Genomic DNA, 17,664 nt, shown 5'->3' with positions numbered 1-17,664 from the left:
TGCAGTGGTTGATCAGCAGAGCCTAAGTGGTCACATCAGCAGGTTTGGATTCCTGGCTTAGGCTGTGATTCTATACACACTTCATTAGAACTCTGTTTCATTGAACTCAGGGGAGTAGCACCTGAGTTTGCATGTCTAGAATTATCTGCACATATTAAATACAGGTGGTGGCCATTTTGTGTGGGGGTTCTGTTTCCAACCCAGGTGTGCATCAGCGGAGTGTACATAAGTGTGACCCGCCCCATTATACCCCACCCTGCCCTCTTCTGGGTCCAAAAAGGACCTGGACGTAAGCAATCATGCTTCAATTGGACACGTCTAAAATGGTTACCACCTGTATAAAACGTTTGGTCCCTTCTTATTTTGTTACATTGGGTTTATAATTTGATACCCACTTACCTTGGATTAAGCTTCATGGAACTCAAGATGACTTCAACATACTTCTGAATATATACTTCTGAGTGTATGTGTATTATGGATTGCATGGTAAAGAAACATGTTAATAATTATTCCAAACTTCAAAGAAATTCATGTTTTATCTCAGTGTTGAGCATTGCATATTGATGACCAGGACATAATGATTCTTGTCCATTTACTTGTGATGGATTAATTTCATCCACTCTTTTTGAGGTTGGCTCAATTATATACACAGGAACAGGAAAAAGAACAAATGGATATGCAACTAGCTCATATGGGAAAACATCTTGAAGGCTTTAAATCATTCAGCTAATTAGCTGGCAATATCACATCAAGGAGACATGTCATATAGGCTAGACTTGTAATGTAATGGGAGCTGAAGAATTGAATGTTTAGTTATTCGTGTCATGGATGATAGAGAAGCTGATTACCTGAATGTAAGCAGGATATCCTGACAACATTTATTCCTGGAAATCAACATGGAGTATATTTCACTTTGTAACCATCCAGTAATTTCAATAATCTTCATCATGTTGCAGTGGACTTCACCATTTAGATTTGCCATGCTCCGTTGACCTTGTTCAGTTCACTTCCTTTTGATGTTCCTATTTGTTCTCCATTTTTAGGAAAATGGAAGAGTCCAAACTAAACAATGAGATCCTTTATTACACATCTTTCAGTATTTACAGTCTTGGGGTGACAATATTTTTACTGGCCCTTTTATATTTTTGCACAATCCACATTCTGTATAAAACTAGTTTTTAGTCTGATGGAACCAAAGATTCTGCCGCTTTTATTTTGACTTAATAAATACCCATTTTGTGAACATTTTACCTGCCTGTGAAATGTGCTCCCCTTCAGTGATCTTTTGGGTTGATTTTTCACCACTGTTTGACACACAACTTCTTTTCAGCACTTTGCTTCATATTTCTGTGGGCCCAGTACTAGTCCTGTCTTACAATATTATATAATACACAAGAGTTTAAAAATATAAGAAATAAGACAATAAAATAAACAAGCAGGACTGACAAGAATACAAGATTAATATTCTCAGCAATATACTATGGTTAGAATATTCCCATATGTTTATTGCAAATCACACAAAAAAGTTTCAGTGAGGTGTGAATTCTTGTGTACTCACTACATCAAGACATCAGACATTTGTTATTATCTATTAGTCTAGAACATTAAGTTTAAGGAGGTTATCAAACCTGGTGTGCAGAGGGTAAATTGTCACAAAACCTACTGATCCTTGAAACGTACAATGAATAATTCCATTATCTTTGATGGTGCATTGTACTTATCCAATTGCAACCCTCTTTTCCCATCAATCAGCTGATAAAATGCTGACACTGACCTTTAAAGCCCTAAATGGCTTGGGTCCAAAGTACCTCAGCAAGAGTCTGAATAGTTTTTACTGCATTTGTGACTTTTGTATTGAAAGCCATTTGGTGGAAGTAATCTAACGGATGGAACAGTGTGATAAAAAATCTTTCTCCTCTGCCATCAACGTAGCTAAATTCACACTTACACTCAGCCTAGGAATCCCAAGGGCCTCTTCTGTGCTTTTGATGCTGTGCAAAAGCCTATGCCTATCCCTCTCTCACTTTCTGCATACCCTTCAACATTTTTCTGATGAAAGTAGGGACATCCCATTGCATAATGATAATTTTACTATTTATACCCCACACATCTTATTGAATTGCCCCTGCACTCTAGGCAGCTTCCTATATTAAAAAACATAATAAAACATTAAACATAAAAAACATCCTTATACAGTGGTACCTCGGGTTACATACGCTTCAGGTTACAGATGCTTCAGGTTACAGACTCCACTAACCCAGAAATATTACCTCGGGTTAAGAACTTTGCTTCAGGATGATAACAGAAATTGTGCTCTGGCGGCACGGCTGCAGCAGGAGGCCCCATTAGCTAAAGTGGTGCTTCAGGTTAAGAACAGTTTCAGGTTAAGAACGGACCTCCAGAATGAATTAAGTTCTTTAAACCTGAGGTACCACTGTATAGGGCTTCCTTCAGACAGCTCAGGTGTTGGATAACTCCATACCCTCCAATATTTCGTCAATGAAAATAGGGGTATCCTAAGGAAAAGCGGGACATTCTGGGATCAATTCAGAAACTGGGATGGCTTCTCTAAATCAGGGACATCCCTGGAAAATAGGGACATTTGGCGAGTCTGTCTCTGCTCAACATTTTGCCGCCTTCAGTGCCTAAATACAACCCATCTGTATTGACCTCCTGAAAAGGAATATGACTTTCAGCCATTTTTGTGCTTAATTTTGGGTTCAGTTTTGCTCAGGTTGACTGTGTACTGATGTTCCCCTACTGGGAACAGGCAAGTGCAATGTGTGACTGATTGAAAGCCCCTTTGCAAACGGCTCTGCGCTACTCTTTGCAGAAGCTGCCTGCCTTTCCTTATCCCCCACCCACCCACCACCTGATGTCCCATCTTATGACAGCCTTAGACTACCCCATATTGCTTCAGGTTGGCCGACCCTGAGCTCTATCAACCCGTGCTGGCCAAAGGTGGGATCTACCCATATTAGCCCAACTCAATTTTGGATTTGGCTAGATCCCAGTGCACAGTCCTAATTTCTATGTCAGCCTATAACAGAAATGCTCTGGGTAGAGCATGTAAAAATGTAACATGAAATGTAACATATAATGCAAAACCATGGAAACACAGTTACAATACAAAATTCGCCACAGCAAAGATGAACTTCAAGAAGCCTGGGGTTGGGCAATATTTAAAAGCATATAAAAAGCCACAAAGGGCTGCTAAGTAATAATAATAATAATAAAATTCTGAGAGAATTTAAAAAGACCTTGTGCAAGAAAGCACAATGCCTGCCACAGATGTAAGTACACCTCTACATTTCAATAGTCTTTCTCTCTTCTTACACAGTGGTCTTGAACAGAGGCAGAAAAAGTTCTTTTGCATGCAGAAGAGGCCTTCAGCTTACAGAAGGGCACCTGCTCATTCAACCTGTTGATTCTTGTGAGTGTGTCTAACATAAACACCATCCCTGAGCGATCTCACCTCATGGCATAAAGCTTATGCAGTACTTTTAGAGAGGAAAAGACTTGAAGTACATTGTGGCAGAGAATTTCCTTTGTCCTGTATCTGCAAGGGGTGTGTTTGTCAAGAACTTGTGAGGTAACCTGATTGCATAATAATAAGCTTACTGTTCCTGGATGAGTACTGATTGCTTGAGTTTAAGAAGACAATGGAGCCAAAATAGGTTAGAGATATTATGCTATGGTATTGTAGCTCAAACTGCCTTATAATAATATAGTCTTTTAACTTGCCTTTTTATATTGTCTTTGGAGAGAGAGAGTGTGTGTGCATGCATTCTTGGAAATGGTGATGCTATTCTCTTCAATTGATTAATGTTTGCAGTGGGCACTAAGAATTCTTCTCCTTAAAGCAGTCGTTTTCAGCTGGCGACCCACAGCTCACTGGGGAGACTTGAAGAATGTTCAGGGGCGCCCCAGCCAATCTTTCTTCCCTCCTCGTCCTCCATGCCACTGCCTTCCCCTTCCCCTTCCTTGTTCCTGCCTACTCTCACCAATCCACACCGCCTTCTCCCAGATATGTCCTAGATTCTTAGTCCTTTCCCCTGTACAATTCTGGTGCGCTATGTAGAAGCTCCTCTCTGTATCGCTCCCTCTTCCTTTTCCTCCCCGTCTCTCTCTCCATGTGTGTGCCCTTTCCTCTCACACCCATTTCTTTAAAAAACAAACCTTGCCACCCCACATTAAAGATAAAATGTACATGCCTCTGCAGAAACAGTGGCTTCTCTCTCTATTCCCCCTCCTAGCTCTCCTTCTCCGCTGCATCAAAGGCGGCGGCGGGGGGGGAGATCCAGACCAAACACAAAGGTGAGGTCAGGCAGGGCACCTTTGCCCCAAAACAAAAATATGCAAAACCACTAAATGACAAAACAACACAAGTTTTTACCTGGTACAGGGGAATCCTCACTTGTGCACAATCAGCACGCACACTCCCACTTACACACACATTGAAAATGGCACTAGAAAGGGGTGGGGCAGGGACAGAGTAGAGAGGATCCCCACTTACTCTCATCCTGGCGATGTGAACAGTGGTCCAGAATGAAACCCTTGCATAAGTGGGGATTCCCAGGGGAGCCACAGAAAGAACGTAGCTGGTCAAGGGAGCCCTGGACTCAAAAAGGGTGAAAACCACTGCCTTGAAGTATCAGAAGCGCTTGCCAAACCATGAAATCAGCAATTCCATTAATGTCTGTTCAGATAACGGCATGTGAACCAGTAACTGGGTCCTGAAACCTTTGTTTTTATCATCATAGAGATGACAATTACTTTAGCTGGATGATTAACATTTCATTTTATTATGAAACTATAAATATCCAGTATCATGGAGGCTTCCTTACAGAGGTACCATGTTAATGTGACTGCGCCCTTAATTCTTCACAGTATCATAAAAATGTGATTATGATAAACTCTTAAACCCCCTCTAATCCTAATTTCCAAAGATATATTTATTAAATAACAAAATGGTACATGAACGGTACTGCCAAGGGATAAGAGCTCTGTGATGTAACATGGAAATATGCATGTGTGTGCATGTATTTGTGTCCCAGCTTGTAAATATTTCAAATTTACTAATCACTAAATAAATTGCAATCAAAGGTATTAGTCTTCACACAGGGACAGTTAGGAGAAAAGCTTTTTTTTAAAAAAAAGAAAAAAAGAAGGATTTTCATGCAAGGTAATATAGCCTGGTTCCACCTCTTGCCTTTTTCAATTTATTTCTTATCTTCATGCCAAAAATCAGGGAAAGCTTTTTAGGCACAAAGCCACCAATAAATTTATGAGAACACACTTGAATCTATATATGATACCATGTAAGCAATTTCTCTTTCAACTATTTTCAGGAGAACTGCAGTTTCAGAATTATGCTATATATCATCATAATATATAGGACTGCACTGAACATTCAGTACTTGCAATATAGTATTGATACAGTGAAATAAATTACAGAAAAAGAAATATATACCTCACGTTGTTTTGATGCTTTACCCTACAGGGCTGTTGTAAGAATTACAACTTGATAGTGTTTGTGAAACACTTTAAAAACCGTGAAAGTGCTATACAGATGTGATGTCCCTCTCACACCCACACACCAGAATGAACACACATGACAACCATATGAGGTTAAAGGGCCATAGCTTTATTAATAACATAGCAAACAACAACTTTGAAGTGCTGGCAGTGCAAATTACACTCAGACTAATTTGGGTAAGGAAAACACAAGAAATTCTTCTAAATATTATATACGACTATAGTGGTGAGCTGACAGTCAGATATCTAAGCTTTGGAAGATGCACAAAATTTATATTGGATTGAGCACTGTGACCTGAATAATACAACTTCCTATACCTATTAGTGACATTTTTGCGTAGTCATCTCATGATCATAAATTATATCATATCAATTAGACCAGTGTTTCCCAAACTTGGGTCTCCAGCTGTTTTTGGACTACAACTTCCATCATTCCTAGCTAGCAAGACCAGTGGTCAGGAATGATGGGAATTGTAGTCCCATAACATTTATGTCTGTTTGCAAAAGTTCCAAAATGTCAATAATATTCCTTGTATTAGCAAACAGATGTCTTCCTGGGAGAAAGCCGGCCTGGTCCTTATGAATTACTTCATTTAAAACTTTTTTAAATCTATTTGCCAAAATGTCTGCAAATATTTTGTAATCCACATTTAAAAGAGAGATGGGACGGTAGTTCTTAAGTTGTGTCTTTTCAGCTTCCGACTTTGGTATTAATGTGATAAACGCTTCCTTCCACGACTCCGGTGCCCTCTTCCCCTCCATAATTTCATTACTGACCTCCATCAGAGGTTGTATCAAATAGTCTTTTAATGTCTTATAGTACTTGGAGGTCAGCCCATCTGGTCCTGGAGATTTGCCAAGTTGCATGTTCTGGATGGCTTGTTCGATCTCCTGTCGTGTTATTTTAGAATTCAGGATTGTCCTATTTTCTTGTGACAATTTAGATAGTCCGTTTTTTGCCAAAAATTGTTTAATCTCAGCATCATCTTGCGGCCCTTGGGTGTATAATTTTTTGAAGTATCTCTGGAAACACTTTCTAATGTCCACTGGATTCTGGATGTTTTTTCCATCAACCTCTAAGTTTGTAACAGTATTTAATCTTTGTCTTCTCTTCAACTGCCAAGCTAGCAGTTTTCCACATTTATTCGCCGACTCAAACGTTTTTTGTTTCATTAATTTAACCTTCCATTCAATTTCCTGATTTATCAATTTAGAGAATTGTGTTTGATAAAGTTTAATTTCTCTCAGAGTTGGCTGTGACTTCGGATTCACTCTTAATTTCTTCTCTAATTCTTTTATTTTATCCAGGATCTTATCTTTTTTCTCATTTTGTGTTCTTTTCTTTACTGCATTCTGTTGTATCAAGAATCCCCTCATTACAGCTTTGCTTGCGTCCCAGATTATTCTTTTTTCCACCATATTGTTCATATTTATCTCAAAATAGTCCTTCAAAACTTTTTGGGCCTTCTTGGTAATTTCCTGATCTCTAAACAAATTGTCATTCATCTTCCATCTAAAGGATCCAGTTGGTAATAGTGTCATATCCATCTTTACTGCATTATGGTCGGAGCAGGTCTTTGGGCAGATTTCCACTTTTCTGACCTTGGGTGCCAGGCCTCTAGAAATCCATATTTGGTCGATTCTTGTCCAGGTCAGTTGGGCTTCAGAAAAGAATGTTCCCTCTCTTCCTAGTGGGTTCTTTGTCCTCCAAATGTCAATCAAATCCATATTGTCAGTCATTTCAAAAAAAGTTTTAGGTAGTCTGCCGTCTTTTGTAACTTTTTGACTTTGTGACTTGTCCATGTTAGTTGATACGACCCCATTCATATCTCCCATCATTATGATGCTGTTGTAGTCTAGATAGTCCAGCATTGTCTCCTGCAACTTCTTGTAAAATTCCGATTTCCCTTCATTAGGTGCATAGATTCCTAATATCAGCAGTTTCTCTCCTTGATATTGTATCTCAATAGCCAAAATTCTTCCATGTTCATCTTTAAATAGGAATTTAGGTGACAGGCTCTCTTTTGCATATATCACCACGCCTCTCTTCTTAACTTTGTCGGACGATACAAATTCCTGGCCCAATCTTTTATTTATTAACACTTTTCTGTGGAGCCTCGTCACATGTGTTTCTTGTAAACAAATAATGTCCAATTGTTCTTTTTTTAATATATGAAATATTTTCTTCCTTTTTTCCGGAATGTTACAACCATTAATATTCCAGCTCAACAGTTGCAGAGACATCCTGAACTATCTGGTTATTTTTCAAGGGGTGGTATCTTCTCAGGATCTTCAGGTTCCACAGATGCTGATGTTGGTACTGGCGTTGCCTCAGGCCCAGAAGGTAGTTCAATTCCTTTTTGAAGGTCCTCTCCGTATGTAGACAGGAATTTGTCTCTCTCTTCCAGTGTTCTTACTTTAACCTTTCTCCCTCTAAAGGTAAAAGATATTCCTTGGGGAAATTCCCACCTGAATGGAATTGCGTTGCTCCTTAGTAGTTTAACAAGTTCAGAATAGGCAGCTCTAAGATCAAGCAGTAGTCTTGGGATATCTTTATAAATTTCAATTCTTCTATCCAAAACCTCCAGTGATTTGGTCCCATAACAGAGGGCGACTTTAAAAAAAAATCCTACTTAGTCTTTGGCTTTAGTTTCTTGGTCAGGTAGCATATTTTTCCTTGTGCAGGTTGGCAGTGCAATTCAAGCCAGCTAATATAAATGGATGAGCAGCCAAAAGGAAGCAAATTCAGCTGGCATGGTCCAAAAGTCAGCCATTCTTAGCCTGCTCCCAAAGAGGAGCGAAGTGAGTACACACTCTTCCACCACCACTCATGATTGTGTTTAGGAAGGAGAGACCTTAACCCCACAATCCAGGGTTCAGTCAGACTTTGGTTTAGCTGTTGTAGCATGCTGTCCATGGTAAAAGGACCATGGAGGAGCAAAGTGGGTGCAAGATTCTCTCCAGTAGACAGCGTGTTTATGTGGATCTGATAAGTCATAGCATAGCTAATAGAACTTTTAAGTGAAAGTTTATGAATGCTTTGCATCTTTTCCAAGATGATACAGGAGTAGAGAAACAGAAAACAATTCTTTTATTGAGTAGATTGGTATCTGAGATTAGTATTAAAAATAAATAATGAATATTATCTTCATTAGCCCTATAAATAACATACAGTACTACTTTTGGGTGCAATTCAACAGCGCCCACCAGTGGAATGGATTTCTCATCTTTGGAAGATCTTCCAGGGCAGATTTTGGGGGTACAGTGGGGAAGGAGGGGAAGGTGAAGTCCCACGGCACAGGTAGAAGTCTGCTTACACAACATTCAGTCTTAAACCTGTGAATCTTATACCTTGGGGCTACTAGTAATATACCTAGTAATATTTTTAGAAGGCTAGAGAAACAAGCAACACTTCCATTTCATACCTGTAGGTTATGTAGCCTTTCATTATTTTAATTATTACATGAGTTTCACATCTTTCCTAAAACTGGATGCTGTCACTTCTTTTATTTAATATTTGTAGAACTACTGATTTAACAGTCCTCTCATTTATTTAACAGTGCCTCTCATGGATTTATTCAAAAAGTTGAAATCATTTAAAGTCCTTCTAAATACATTCCTCTTGTTTAGAAATTGGGTCATTCTGTACTTTGGGATTTGGATACACTGAGTGCTGTATAGACCTGATTGGCCAGAGAACAATAGATTGATAGAAATGTTCAAATAAAAGTATAAAATGTGTGTGTGAGATAGGAAAGAGTGTATCGCTTTGAGCTTTAGGGGGCATGTTTCTTTAAACCAAAATTGCTTGACATTCTCTGTGGGAGTTCTGTGCCCCAGAAGCCTTGAGTGTTTGAGCTGAAGGAGCAAAGGTCATACTGTTATGTGTAAAGATGAGAGGGTTTTGTGTTCTCCTAAACTGATTATAGTGATAGATACCTGTGTATTTTTAAAGTATCAGAAGTGCATTGTTTTTTACACTATCGCTAGTATGTTCTTTTCTGTTATGCAATTACATTATAAAAAGTAATTAAGTTCTGTGGAAACACAGCTGTTTGTGGCCGCTGTTTACAAGCACATAGGAAAGGACAACTTTAATGAGTAACTTTGAGTCCCAAAGAGAGTAAAATAGTAAGACACTGTAAAAGATACCTTATACAGTGTTACCTCAGGTTACAAACGCTTCAGATTACATACGCTTCAGGTTACAGACTCCGCTAACCCAGAAATAGTGCTTCAGGTTAAGAACTTTGCTTCAGGATGAGAACAGAAATCGTGCTCTGGTGGCGCAGCGGCAGCAGGAGGCCCCATTAGCTAAAGTGGTGCTTCAGGTTAAGTACAGTTTCAGGTTAAGAACGGACCTCCGGAACGAATTAAGTACTTAACTCGAGGTACCACTATATCAAGTATAAGCTGACCCGAATATAAGCTAAGGCACCTAATTTTAGCAGAAAAAACTGGGAAAACTTACTGACTCGAGTATATGCCGGTTCACCACACCACAAACCTGGTGGTGGCAGCAAAGGCGGTGGAGGAGGAAGGAGCAGCCCAAAAGGGCTCCTTTTGGGCTGCTCGTCCATCCGCTGCTGCCTCTGCTGCTCGCAAGAGCAGGCATAGGAGCCGCGGTTGGGAGAGGCACAGTGCAGCGCAGCACCTCTCCCAACCATGGCTCCTGTGCCTGCTCTTGCGAGAGGCGGGCGGCGGTGGCGGGACCAGCGGTGAGAAAGGGCTCCTTTCGGGCTGCTCATCCCTCCGCCACCGCTGCCACCGGCCTCACTCGAGTATAAGCCGGGGGGGGGGCTTTTTCAGCATTAAAAATGTGCTGAAAAAGTCGGCTTATACTCGAGTATATACAGTAAATGAATAAGGGAAGGAATAAATGTTTTTTAAAACTTAGGAAAAAATAGCCACTTATTAGAGGACCACCATTTTTGGTCTAATGCTGTAACACTTCATGGCCTGTCCATAAGGGATCCAGTATACAACCCTTTGTGTATACTGTGTACACAGTGTCAAATGCCTGTGTGGAACTATAGTTTTTTATTCTGAAATGAGAATTCACAGTTCTGGTTTGGAGTGCTAGTATCCATATTGGATATATATATATATATATATATATATATATATGCTTATTTCATTTATGATTCTCTTCACACGAGGCATCCCAAAGCGAATTACAATATAATGAAAACATATAAACAGTTACAATATTTCCATAAATACTTTTTTTAAAAGTATACAGAGAGAGCGCAAAACAACAAGAACACATGCATCAAATCAATTTATATGCATATGGTGGCTGGTGGACCCTGGAATTAGAATGGCAACTAAAAAGTCATATATGTGGGACCAGTTCTTTTTTCTGGCGGTATGTGCTGGTACACAGTACTGGCACCTTTTTTTCTAGAAAAAAGCACAGGTAGATTAATAAATATAATTATGAATGGATATGTTTACCAGATATCTGGAGAGGAGGAACTGATCTTAGGTGGCAAGGGCAGAGAGGGAAAGCCGAGCACATCATGGGGCGAGGTTAGGAAATGACTGCACATTCTCCCTTCCCTTCCTCTTTCTTGTGGGGCTACACATTTCGCTGCTGGGTCACTCCACTGTGACGTGGTTGGAGCTGGGGCCCAGCTGCAAGGGAGGGAGAGGCAGAGGGAGCTGCTCTGGTGAGGTGGGTTCTGAGGGGATTTGCTGGGCCTAGCTCACAGAGGGGCGGGATATTCAGCAACTAAACTGTAAAGTGCATTAGGTCTACTGTGCACTAACAACTCTCAGCTCCACTAACAGATTGAATATTTATGGTCCAACAATGACATCAGGACAGCTGACACAGCTGGGTGGCCGTAACACAGGTTGTAGGACTTCCAGAAAACTAGAATATAGAGACGATGAAATAGCAAAATAAGCTTTAGCTTGTGGATATCAGCTATGTCCTTCAGTTTCAGTCCTATTTCAGCATACAGCCTACTATCTTGGTCCCTCTCAGGAACAGCATGAAGCAAAACAACATTTGCTATGTAGATGAATGAGAATATTTTGGAGTTGTGAGAGGGTCAACAGGGTGAACGTGAATGTGCGTTATTCAGCTTCTATCCATTTCCACATTCTGGTAATGTCTGGAATCTACATCACAATAAAAAGCAGTAAATGGAAGGAAATGGCTGGTGGAAAACTAGAAAGAGTTATCCTCTACAGTACATAATATTATTAAACTGCATATTTTTCCCCCTGTCACTGAACTTGAAAATATTCATTAGCTTCTGCATTAAACCTTTTCCCCTCTTACTTAATTTAGATTTACATTTTTGAAAATAACATCTACTACCAGCCTGATGTAAAGAGTAGCTCACTGCGACTAACATCGTCTGGAAAAGAAGGAATTGTATTTAATGGAATTGCAGACTGGTTATATGAAGGTAAATTGCACAGATGCAACTTTATTAGAAATGCAGAGGACATACATGCATTCAATTTTTCTGAGAACAATCTGTTCATTATAGGACAATGCTGTTGATTTTTCTTTTTAATGTTTTCTTGCAAAATTGTCTGCATTATAACAAAGGGATGCCTATATATAAGCTTTTGTTTGTGATCATTTAAATTGTCAAAATCCTTCTTATTTTCTTGTTTCAAGAAGAAAACTATTGTATGGGGAAGGGAACAGAACAAGAACATACATTATTTTGCATAACAGCCCTGAAAATTACTCCACCTATTTTTCATTGGCATATTTGCAGAAATTGTATATGATTATGCTCAACTTATAAATATGACTATTAGTTTTGCATTGCATCACAAATATTATACTTTGGTTGCATATAACTATTCTGATACAAATAAATATAGGGATGCAGAATAATAAGGGACCCAACAGTCCCCTGGAAGTAATCTGTGGTTATAAAGACAAGCATTATAAATTGTGGTTCATGCAAGGCAGCTAAAAAGCTGTTGGCATTTTACATTTCTTCCTGCAGCATCTCAATTTATATTTTTCACAAGACTATGGAAGGAGATCCAGCCACTTATATAAAGAGAGAGAGAGTGTGTCAATGAAATTCTCAGGTGTCTGTTTGTTTCATTCATTAAATCATCCCACCAGTGGTCTTCACTCTGCAGCCTCTCCAGCTTTCCACAGATGAAGACTAGGTAAAGATATCATGAGGTTACTCCTCCAATTGAGTGTTTTCAGATCAGGAAGTGTGAGCAGCTAAGGAGACTGCAGAAAGGTTTACTGGAGAGGAAACAGACACACCACCTTGGGTCAGCTCGAAAGAATAAAGTAAGCTGAAACCCCACAATCACAGAAATTCTAAGTATTCTGAGAATGAGATCTACAAAAAAGGAAAAGAAAAGCCTTTTTGCAGTAAAAAAAAAATAAAAATTTTTTTTTAAATATATTGAAGAACAGATTTCAAAACAGTACTAATCTAGTTGAATATACAAAATCACAGCCTCCTGGCTGTGCTATGGCCTAACTGGTACAAAATAATGTAGCATTGTCTGTTTGCTCTGTTTGATTTATTTTTAACAGTAGGAAGTTTGCCAACAGCAGCAAAATGTGTATATAAAGCAATCTTCAGTCAGACTTTAGACGACAGTGGAGAAAGTGGTGATACTGTTGTGGGCAGCCAGTGGATTAGGATTCTTCCCTCAGATTGGGATCTGAATTATATATGACAATTGTTAATTTCATGGGTTTTAAGAACATTTTCCCTCCCCTCCCCCAGAGGAGCTCCTTCATTCTCACATAACTCACTGGTGGTCACCTGATGGAGAGAGGCTGGCATTTCTTATGATAAACGACTCATTGGTACCAAACATGGTTATTCCCCGGTTTACTGGATTCCTGTATCCCAGAGGAAAACAGTACCCTTATCCAAAGGTAAGGAAACTTTACATACAATCTTCATTACTTGTATAAGGTGTTGCCAAAACAGTTATTTCAAAAAGGAAAGGAAGCCATTTTTTGTTGTCATGGTTTTTACAGAAATTACTGTACACACTGTTTTCTCAAAAAGCTACAAAAGCTTTGTTCTTTTCTGGATTAAAGAACAAAACAAAAGCTCTTTTGTTTAGTATAGGACAACATAATATATTAATATAACTACATATGATGCACATCAGGAGGGTTTGGGTATTTTTTACAAGCATTTGGATCAGCAGGATTTCAAGTATTTTTTTGCTGTGAATATTTGAATTCACCTATCAATATTAGTAAATCATAAATAAAAACTAATATAAACATAACAAGTTAATAATATTATCGTGTAATAGGATCTGTTTGACAGTTACAATTATTCCATTTAACTAAATTAAATTGTTAAATGATATGACAGTGCCTACAACTGAATGGCAACACTATTTTTACTTAATAAATCAGTTGATATCCTGTTTCTTTTCAGTAGCAGGAAAATTAATCTCTAGAATCGCTTTGTTAGTTTTCTTTAGCAATGTCTTATTCTATAGTGCCAAAAGGAAAACAAAATTAAAGACAAGCTGTACAATAAAATTAAGCTTTGGGAAGAGGAAATGAAAGTCAAGTTCCATTTATCACAGGCAATGCAGAATTATGGCAATGAAACCTTTACCTTTATTTAATACTTCTGTTAGCTTTCAATTCACCATAATTAATTATGAAGCTAGTGATCTGGTAATATTGACAAAGGACTTTGTTACTGCAGTACAGTATTCCACTTCATTACTACTGGAATATTTATGACTGCTGCTGAGCCAAAATAGGGTTTCCATGGCACTTTTTACAAATGCTTTCATCCGATACAAAAAGCACCAGTCCTTTTCAGCAACTTTGACATCCCCTTGTGAAAAGTGTTTACAAGGTGATGGGTGTCAGGGAAGACAGAACACATCCCTCTTGTTTAGGCAACATTCCCTCATCCTAATCTCATAATATATGTAGTTGATTCAGTGCAACATTATTGGGATGGCATTACACATTCAAATGGACATTTCAGTGAAAGGAATGAAATGCATATGGATGACATCCACATTCAGGTTCTGCCCAAATTCTGCCATGCAGCTGGCCATCTATGACTTGAATTATTTCAGTGAAAACACATATGCAATGAGAAAAGAATGCCAGACTGCTTGCTTTCTGCAGCAGTGATGACACATCCATCGCCCATCAGAATAAGGACAATCTGAGAGATTCATTTGCCCTCAGTGGTGTCGTGAAGTGGTCCTGATTGGCTCTCTGATGCCTTGATAATGTAGTCACTATATAATTCCTGATTAGCTAGAATCAGTCAGCGACAAAGAAGATTAAAAAAAACACACCAAAGTAACACCATGGCAGCAGCATATTTGGGCTGCAAGCAAGTGATAACTAAGGTTAGGTGTTTTTCTTTCTTTTTACACAGCTTAACTTGAAAGCCTGATCTCCACTTTTACAATGTTTTGTGTATGAAGTACACATCTTCCCCAAACTACAAAGACAGGAGTCAGAATAGTCCATCCAGAAAGTAAATATTTTCAATAATAGTTGTTCTCTCCCCCCCCCCCCCATTTTAGATTAAAATCCATGTTTTTAAATCATTTTACTCTGGATATGTAATACATTCCACCAGGCCTACAGGAATATATGTTTTCTTGTATGTAGTCATTCATGGCCTCATAGCTGGGAGCATAGGGTTGTGCATTCTCAACAATTGGTTAAGACACATGAATTCAGCTAATGTATGTATTTGATGACAATTGGTTAGCTATGCTATCCATCTTTTAACATTTTCACATACAGCTGTGGTTCTTCTCTGTGTCTTTGCAAATACATATCACACTTATTCATCCATTCTTTTCAAAGGCAGGAGAAATGAATCCAACAGTCAAGTTATACGTAGTCAATCTGTATGGACCAACACATACATTGGAACTCATGCCACCAGATGGCTTTAAATCAAGGTAAGCAGTATGTCATCTGAAAATTAACTATCTGTGACTCTCTACATGCACAAATAAATTGAAGTTAATCTCGGTTTAAGTTAACAGTCCTGCAACAGTTTTCTGGAAGTAACATGTAGCTGGAAAAAACAGCAGGACTATCAGCTTGGGTTTAAATAGACTGTATCTTTATTATAAGGCTTGTAATGGCCAATGCATTACAATGCAATGGAACTGAAGTACAATCCTTTCTGCATAATAACTTGGTCCAGATTTAGTGGTTGTCATAAACAGCATACTGGGTGTGAGATGCATGGGACCCATAGGATCTAAGGGGCCCACCCAGCTCACAAATACCCTTAAATTTCGAACTGAACGAATTTAAAGTTACTGGTGTTAATTAGATTATTATTCTAATATAGCTTTGTCATGTTAGTTAATATTAAATATAAATATGGATCTATGATTTCTACATAGTACATAGTGAAGACACAGACATCATATTTAATTAAACGTCTTCTCTTCATAATCACATTTCACCTCCGATCAGAAGGTATGTAGTTGGATACAGGTATATCATCAAACTCAATTTGGAGCCTCCCCTGCAAAAAAAGAGGATTTTGCACGAGGGACCATTACAGAGTTTGGCCACCTCTGTTCAGGTTCTCTTGACACCATAGCCAACCAGTATCAGGAGACTACAGCCACTAAGTTACAGCTTGCCAGTTTCTGTTCCATCTCTTTTCTTACTTGGAAACACAGATAATTCTTCACATATTTAATGCCCAAAATTTACACTCTCTTTAAACTGGTAGTCCCACTCATAGGCTTGTATTCCAATAAAGTTTTTATAGAATTCCTAGAATACTGATTCTTCCCTTCTCTTTTAAACATAAAGTTCTTTATGGAAACTGACCAACCCCAGAACTAGAACCTGTAGCCATTACCTTAGTAAAGCCCATCCAGGATTCTTTGAGGGAAGCCAAGCCTGTGAAAGTGGTAGAAATGTGCACATATAGTGTAGATGTGACCTGATTGTACCATACCAAGGCTCAGTCATAACTGGAAATGCTTCTAACTCATCCTTCTGGCTCTGACTATCAAACATGGCTTTCTCTAATCATTTCAACCAAGTGTAGGCACATAAGTAATATCCCACCAGCTGGAAGATTGCAAGAATGCTGCAGATCAAAGTGACAACAGTCTTGTTTTTAAAACTGTGGTTCATACATTCTTACTAAAAGCTCCATGCATTTGATATATTCTCTTTGAGTTGGAGCTTGTTTAAAAATCCATTCTGCTGTTACTTTACAGAAGCTTTGAGGACCATGTACATGTCTAGGAAAATCCATTTTATCTATGAAATCATGCTCTGGTTACTGAATATTGCTGCTCTAAAGCAGTATAAACCATTCATATATATGGTGTGGGTCTGTGTGTGTTTGTGTGTGTGTGTGTGAGAGAGAGAGAGAGAGAGAGAGAGAGAGAGAGAGAGAGAGATTGTCCATTTTCTATCTCTTCTTCCCCCACTCCACAGAAATTGTGTGTTATTGTATATACATTGAAAACAGTCCTTAATCTAATGACTGTGTATGTTAAGATTTCTGTCTTGGTCTTGCTTTGTGCTGCTGGGGTTTGGATTCTGACAGTTTTTTATTCTAATAAGTGTATTAGAATGCATTTTAATGCAAACAATTTGAATCATCAAATTAAAAGAGGAAAAGCACTAAAACACTTTCCCAAAGAGATGGTATGTGATGCATAGAAAGATGACTTGTTAAAGTTCCTTGCTAATCAAATAGGAGCTAAACATCAGGTGGAATGGGTAGTATTCCCAAATGCTACAGATGTCAGGGCATATTCAACTATGAATTCATCCATTCATTCAACTATGTTGTTCTGAACTGTATCTCTCAGTCTTTGCATGCACATCTGTAGAAATGTGTGTGTGTGTGTGTTTATACCTATATCTATACACAGTGTGATTCATCATTCCTACAGTTTGGAAATATAGGTATATATATTTCAGTAAAAACAATAATGAATATTTAATCAAATCTACATTAATGTCATGTTATCCATATGCTATGATCTAAAATGTGCTTAGAGTTGCATTCTTGAAGCCACTGTCTTTTGAGTAGCATTGTATTAGATAATAGAGTTTTGCTTCATTCAGTGCAGTACTTGAAAATTGCATCCCAGGTTCCTAGAATAGCTTAAATTAGG

At 38.5% G+C, this 17,664-nt stretch overlaps 1 protein-coding gene across 3 annotated transcripts in view; it reads left to right on the top strand.

The window, feature by feature from the left end:
- The window catches only part of DPP10 (dipeptidyl peptidase like 10), a 580,058-nt gene that overhangs the window by 516,358 nt on the left and 46,036 nt on the right, over positions 1 to 17,664 (top strand). For all 3 annotated transcript variants that reach the window (XM_081006655.1, XM_081006654.1, XM_081006656.1), the window contains 3 exons: positions 11,840 to 11,960; positions 13,272 to 13,426; positions 15,362 to 15,459. In XM_081006655.1, the coding sequence (XP_080862781.1) occupies positions 11,840 to 11,960; positions 13,272 to 13,426; positions 15,362 to 15,459 (374 nt within the window). The remainder of the gene's footprint in view (positions 1 to 11,839; positions 11,961 to 13,271; positions 13,427 to 15,361; positions 15,460 to 17,664) is intronic.

This window comes from Podarcis pityusensis (assembly GCF_964106645.2).
Source record: "Podarcis pityusensis genome assembly, chromosome: 1".
NCBI classification, from domain to species: domain Eukaryota; kingdom Metazoa; phylum Chordata; class Lepidosauria; order Squamata; family Lacertidae; genus Podarcis; species Podarcis pityusensis.
Note: the sequence above shows the minus strand (reverse complement) of the source record. Positions and strands in the feature narration are given on the sequence as shown.